Genomic DNA, 7163 nt, shown 5'->3' on the forward strand with positions numbered 1-7163 from the left:
AAGAAGCCAGAGGATAAATAAGGGAACGTGGTAGCACGGAAACATCTCTGGGATCCCTCCTGAGCAGCAGCAAGGTGTACAACGCAGCATGCTCAGGGCTGTCATCTTCCTCCCATGTAATACATTCGGCAGCACTAATAGAAAGGCTGTTCCTCACAGGATTGCCTCGCCGGAGGAGCTCGCTTCGCCGCAGCCTGCTCTTCCTTTGGCTGTTCATGTATCACTGGCAAACCATCAGCGCTGAATCCCTCCCCCCTCCCAGGATAAGGACATTCAGGTGACTGTTAAATGACTTAACAAACGCAGCCAGACACACGATCTCTCTGACCTCTGCTCAGCCCCTGTTCAGTGTCTGCCTGAACTGGGGGCTTGGTGATTAATCCAGGGGTACCTGCCGTGAGGGAACCCCCCCCTCCAGATGGTGCAGAAACCCCAAAAATCCCTGGAGCTGGCAAGGGGTGGAAGAACTTTCCTGTTATTTCTAAGGGAGTTGTTGCAATAAGTTACCCAGCAAATTGCTCCCTGCTATTTGCTGGTTGTTGCTTGAGCCTGGCCAAGATGCACAGTCCCGGGACAGGCTGCAAGACTGTGAGAAAGGATTGAGAGAACAGCCTTTCCTTGCACAGAGGTGTCTCATGACCCTTCTCACGAGGTCCTGGTGTTTGGTTTTGCACTGTTGGGACCCTGGAGATCTGAGAACTAACCCCACAGATGCAGTATGTGCAAGGAAACCTCCCCCAGCTGCCACCCAACACGCTCCCTCCCTTAGCAAGCCCCCATGTTTTGCTGCAGTCTCCAGGTAGGGAAGCTTTGGCTGCCACGCTGGGCACCCCTGGCTTTACCTTCACACGTGGGTGGAGGTCCTTCAAACTGCAGGTGAGTGCCTAGTTTGCAGGTCAGGATTTCATTTCCAATCAAGGTGAAGCCAGGAAGGCATCTGTACCTCACTACGTCACCTACAGACAGAAAGAGAAACCATCCTGACCTAAGGGAACGATCCCTGTACCCTGGGAAGAGGGTACCGCAAGGTACAGAGACCTCTTGACTGTGCCTCCGGCATTGAGCTCTGGCATGACCACGCAGAAATAAAAGGCATAGAAGGACCTGCTGGGGCCTCAGCTGGGATAAACCGCTGTCACGCTACTGAGACTGCTGTGATTTGTGCAAGCCATTTCAGGTGCAGACTTCCCTCAAAGGGAGCAGACGGGAGAAAAGGTGCTTCAAAAAAACAAAAAAAACCAACCAAAAAAACCCCCACAGCTACTTTGGTGGTTGCAGACACGTTTAAAAACATGGCTGTAACCGTGAACAGCAGCAAAAAATACAACAAGCACCATCGAGAGATGGGTGAATGGTTCTCAAAAAAAGAGTAACGGCCTCTAAGCTTCCACACAACGCTTTGTTTGAAACACCTGAAAACTGTTATTGTGGCAAAGATTTGTGAATGTTTCCGAACAAGCTCGGAGCTTTCACAAAAGCCAAACCAATTCTGCACTAACAGAGGAAAAGCCTCGGGACAATCACATCAGTCTGCCTCTGTGGGAATGCGGGAGTTGAGCGAGGTCACATACTGCTCCCCGAGCCACACAACCACACAGGCGAAGCATCTCCTGCACCCAGCTAGAGGTGACAACAGGCGTGGGTCTCCTGGTGGGCACTGCCCGCAGCTGGTGAGGGGGAAGGAGGGCCAAGAGGACCGGGGGAGGCTACCTATGTTGAATTCTTCGTTCTCGGTGATGATTTCTGCGTTGGGAACGATGGTTGGAGGCTGACATCTGAAGAGCTGGTAGGCTGAAAGAGCAAAGCAAGAGCAGAGGATGGTAAGCTGGGGGTGAAGGCAGCCACGGCCGTCTCGGTGCTAAGGCACAACGGACCCAAGGGCAAATCCTCCCTCTCTCCATAGTAGATGGAACTGGCAAAGAACTGGCCAGCCCTTTCCCCCTCCAAACCCAGCAGAGATGGCTCCAGCTATCTGCGCCTCAAAGCAACTTTCTCCCGTTTCTTATGCCCAACAGGACACAAGTTTTTGTCAGTCTGTGGAGCTGCGGGTGCCCAGACAGTGCACGGATGAACACCGAATGCTGACTGGTGGGTGCTGATGTGAGGCACCTTTTGGGCTACTGAGAGGGAGGATCTTGGTTACCTCCGTGGAATTAGGTCAGTCACAGAAGAGGGAGAGTCTCAGACTGCTCCAGCACCAAGTAGATTACAATAATTATTCAGAGAATTTCATCCTTAGTCCCCGTTTTTGAACTGAGATCACTAAACTCACGGATTTATTTTTAACATGAAACTATTCATTAATTTCTTCTGCAAATAATTCCAGGACTGTTCATGTTTTTGACTGCAAATCCTACATGCAGCTCACAAAGTAACCTGTGCAAGGCTGATGTCAGACTTTGTGGAAGGCAAACCAGGGCAGACCTTGTGATCCTTGCCCAGTTAGTTGTTTTTTCAGGCTAAACAGGAAGCAGCTGATGAGCAGAAACAATTCCTTATGGCTCACACGCCTCACCAAATACATTGCAAATTTTCCACCAAAAATTAAAGATCAGCTAATGCTGAGCAAAACAACCGCGCTGCTTACAAGCACGTGGGCGCAGAAGGCTTGAGCACTGCGCTGCTCATGGAAATAAACACGCGAGCGGCGAGCACGGTTAAATTGAAAATATGGTTCTGGGAACTAGATGAATATTAATGAAAGACATTTTCTGCTATTTGCTCAGCACTTCTCTGCATCTTTGCTCCCCCTGCACCTGACCCTGGACAAGCAAAACTTGCTCTGAAATTTATATCAGCCCTTTCAGATACTGGAGCTCAAGCTGCCACTGAATATTAATTCTTCCCGACTCTGCGATGTTGAACTCTTCACACCACAGCAAGGCTGGCAGTCCTGGCAGCAACCTTTGTGAGGCACACCATGGTGCTTAAACACACAGGTACAGAAGTAGATGCCCCACTGTCTTGCCCCAACTTCCTTACCCCCAATCCAGTGTAGGAGAATACTTTCCCAAAAGGGGTGTGGAAAAATGAGATGTTTAAAGGTCTGGGGAATGGGCTGGAGGAAACGCGGTTCATGCGGCCCCTGTGTGCAAGGGGGAGGAAAAACCAAACACTTGCTAGTACAGTGAGCTAAGCCCAGTGAGCAGGTCAAAGGGAAGTATCAACCCCTTCTTCGCTATCCAGCACAGAGTGGAGGAGCAAAGGAGATGAGAGAGTCTGCACGTGGGATGGGAGAGGAGTGGGAGATGGGGGGCAGGAGGGGAAAATCCCTCTGCTACACAGCAAAGAGCCATCTCAGGAGGGAACATGCTTATTTGCAATCTTCTAAACAGCTGTTTGACAGGGGGGGAAGAAGGAAAGGAAACCGTAACAAAAACTTCAATTAAATGCTATTTAAGATGTGCTTGACAGCATCTATTGAAGTGGAAAGATGACCCAGCGTTTCCAGCATTAATCTCTCCCTAATGGGCCATATTTCAACACAGAGGTGTGATTAAGATGGCTTTAGCATATGGGTGATACAGCACCGCTAAAGCTCCTTTCAACAGCACGTCCATTTGTTCTCACCAGGACAAAACAGAGCCCCGTCCCTGAAACCACACTGGGACCCCCCTGAGTTGTTCCAGTGCCATAAACCCCTTCCCATCGCACCCACACATCAGCTTGCACTGGCACTGGCACGCCTTTAGAGAGAGGTGCAACACCATCATTTTGCAAGGGATGCTACTGAACCTGTCTGTGAATGACACTCTTGTTTCCCTTCCTCCACCCAAAGGAATCGTTCTTTGCAGGCATTTAAAAGGGGAACAGTTCCCTGCCACGGTGCTGATTGTCACTGCTGGGGAAATGACAATTTGAAGCAGAAGGACGTCTCCCATGTCCCAGATCTGCCAGCACGCAGACACGGATGTGAAAATACACATTGCTGTAGATCCTGAGGAAACTGCATTTCCTGCAGTTCCACCTCAAAGGGTGATGACAGAGATTTAACTGACTGCACCGCCTGAGCCTGGTGTGAAGATTTCCCCCCTTTCCCCACACCTTCTCGGTGTGCCAGGCACACATGCAGAATGAGAGCCTGGGCAAGGGGGAGGAATATCACCCTGGAGCTATTGCCTCCATCACTCGCATCTCTGGAGTCGGGCTTTAGACTACAGTCCAAGTGTAGAGGCAGCAATGAGCCAGTAAAGAACTACAGGTCCAAGCAATTGCCCGAGTGCCCAGTTTAAGAGGTTAGAAACAACCATGCTGACTCCTACCAGCACCAACTCTAGTCCTCCTGGGCCTACGAGTGGCTTTATACCCCACGTAACCTGAAGAAACACCAGGACAAAGCGCTATCAAGATTAGTGAACAGCAGCATACGCTGATGGGCTCAAGCTGCAGCCATGGTGGTATCTAATTCCGATCGCAGAAGGCAGCGTTGGCTGACCGGCAGCCGTGTTTACACACTGCTCTTCCCTGAGCCAAACTGCCTAAACCATATTTTTCTGTGTAACTATTACATCCGCATCTTTGTCTGGTAACATAAATCTCTCCATGTTTTGCAGCAGTAAACCAATTCTCTCTGAAGCCTAGCAAACATTCCTTGAATTCAGCCTGTCCCTATAATCCTGCCTTCAGAACTCAACAGAAGACATTCTGCACAGATTCACCGCGTAATTCATGCAAGACTTTGTTGACGCTGTTGCCGGCAAATTACCAAAGCAAGAGGAGGTCTCCATCTGCACTCTCCAGAATCCCAGTGCTGCCGTAGGAACTTGTTAGCTAATCCCATTTAAAGTTGGGCTCTTGATAGGGGAGGAAAGCAGATACTCTCATTTCAATGTAATGCCCAACAATCTCTCCAGTGTGGGCTGCATTCACACCACAGAATCCCCACGAAATCCAAGGATTTAAAGGAATCCTCTTCCTCCCAGAAAAATGAAGTCACCTCTTGGCTGGACACCGTCACCATTTAAAACGGGTCACCAAGGTGACCCGGTTGGTTTAGCACAGTGCTGGAAAGATAACACTGCACCCCACCAACACTGCGGGGAAGGAGAGCCTGAGGTCAGCAACGCAGAGCCATCCCAAATGGGATCTGCCACAGAGAGGATGATATTCCCAGGTGTCACCTCGAGAGAGGTGCAGGACTGGCATGGCTGTTAGTTTGCAGGCACCTGATCTGTGCTTGAATTATCACGACGTTACAGATGGATTTCCACATCTGCACAGCCTGTGTGACCACTTGCCAGCACTCAATTGCCCCAGACACCTTCACTCTCAAACCCGTCAAACTGGGCCCTTTGTGGAAGATTCCAGGTAAAAGTGTGTTTTTCCACATCTTCTGTTCCCCAGAACCAGTCTTCCTCACACCAAGCCCCAACCGATCCATGCCCCGCAGCATCCTGTAGATGGGTATAAAGCACGTTACAGACCATAGAAATAAACGGCAAAAATCCCTCCGTTGGCTCCATCACTGTGGAATTTCATCAGGACCTGATTGGAAGAGCTTTGGGCTGATTTCTTAGCGGAGTTGCCAGTGAACACACCAAGCTGCGGGGCTGTTTGCTGCGGACCATCCCTAAAATCATACACCAGAAACACAAGAAAAGAGTATTATTACATGTCTGTAACTCTAGGCAACAAACCACCTCCTACACCGCAGCAGGAACTCCTCCATGCTCTCCCTTCCTTATTCCCCCTTTTCTACATGTGTATTACAGTCTCACCAGCCCCCTGGGCAGCCGACCTGGAGCTCCAGTCCCCCTCCCCACTCCACTACCACCAGGATGATTTCTTCGGGCAGTGCAGTACTCACCCAGAAGACAATTACAAACGTGAACGTCATTTTTAACTGCAGAACTTGAAGAATTAGGGCCAGTTTTCCAAAGCAGTTTCACTCCCTCTTTGCATGGCAGACACTGAGGTGTTTTGCAAGCCAGGAACTGAGTGAGTGCTACAAGCTGGGGAATTTGGCCACCAGCTCTTTAGCCAGTGCAGCCATGTGTGCCCCCCTGGCTGACTGACGCTGGTAATATGCCATGTCTCCTCCCTTCCCCAGGCAGGAAAGGGAGGTCTGGGCCTGTGACTGTTAACAGCATCTGGAGAGTCATCTTGCCCATTTTGGTGGCCCCTTGCAGCACATGGTCCTTAATCTAAAGGCCCCATCAAGCACCCAGAGATAAAAAAAAAAATCCAAATCTTCCTCCCAGTGTCCCCAGAAGATCCTCCCACTCTCAAACACAGCACCACCCACACACCATGGCAACAGGTGCTCTATTTATCAGCCAGAGCATCTTTCTGAAATGGAGCCTTAGCAGCCCCTCCAGTCAGTCCTCACACCTTGGCTGTACCCACCAAACAGTGATGAAATCATTGTAGGGCTCCGTTTGCAGCAGAGTGAAGTTGAGGTGGATTCCGTACCCTACTGGCACTGTGAGAAGCCAGGTGCAGTCCTGGGAATTGGGGTACTGGTTGGGGAAGCCAGGAGAGTAAACTGTACCATTTTGGGTGGTGATGTTCCCTCCACAAGGCACTGCAGGGAATCAGAGAGAAACACAAACCTAATGAAGAAATATCTCCCCAAACAGAAACTCTTCCAAGATCCTCTATTTCCCATGTTTCTTTTTTATTTTGGATAAAAAGACAGCAATTCCGGAGGATGCAGCCCCAGAAGCCTGACCTAGCTTGCCTCAAATAATTCCTATCTGTCACAAGCACATCTAACATTTTCAACTTAATTCCATTACAATAAATTTATTGAGTGCTTCAGAGCTGAAAGGAGGCTGCCAGGGTGTTTTGTACAGATGTGATAGCCAGGTGCACAAATAAACTCTGTCTTACACCCTAGGAAGAGTCTTTGGGCTCCACCAGCTGTCTGCACCCATGCATGGAAAATACAGCTCCTGACGAGATCACACCAGTGGGCAAATCTCTCCACTTGCTCATCCAGCATGGCTTGGCCCAGCACCACCGAGCAGCTGGCTCTGCACTGAGTGCGTCTGAGCAGGGGGGAAATGATGATTTGTACGACAGTGGCATCCAATTCATTAATCAAGACAACAGTTCTATTGCACTAAGTATCTTCCAGGTCCAAATGAACTTGCAAACTAAAGATAGGCAATTAGAAACAAACAGGCAGTGTAAAAGAGGGAGAGAAAGACGACATCCTGCTG

General features: G+C 49.8%; 1 protein-coding gene across 1 annotated transcript in view; it reads right to left on the bottom strand.

Annotated features, from left to right (window-relative positions):
- CSMD2 (CUB and Sushi multiple domains 2) overlaps nucleotides 1–7163 on the bottom strand; it is a gene marked incomplete at its 5' end in the record, with an annotated part of 130994 nt that overhangs the window by 41003 nt on the left and 82828 nt on the right. The window contains 4 exons of the mRNA XM_010132318.1: nucleotides 843–956; nucleotides 1711–1791; nucleotides 5424–5569; nucleotides 6346–6523. Of these exons, the coding sequence (XP_010130620.1) occupies nucleotides 843–956; nucleotides 1711–1791; nucleotides 5424–5569; nucleotides 6346–6523 (519 nt within the window). The remainder of the gene's footprint in view (nucleotides 1–842; nucleotides 957–1710; nucleotides 1792–5423; nucleotides 5570–6345; nucleotides 6524–7163) is intronic.

This window comes from Buceros rhinoceros, unplaced genomic scaffold, assembly GCF_000710305.1.
Source record: "Buceros rhinoceros silvestris isolate BGI_N320 unplaced genomic scaffold, ASM71030v1 scaffold883, whole genome shotgun sequence".
NCBI classification, from domain to species: Eukaryota; Metazoa; Chordata; class Aves; order Bucerotiformes; family Bucerotidae; genus Buceros; species Buceros rhinoceros.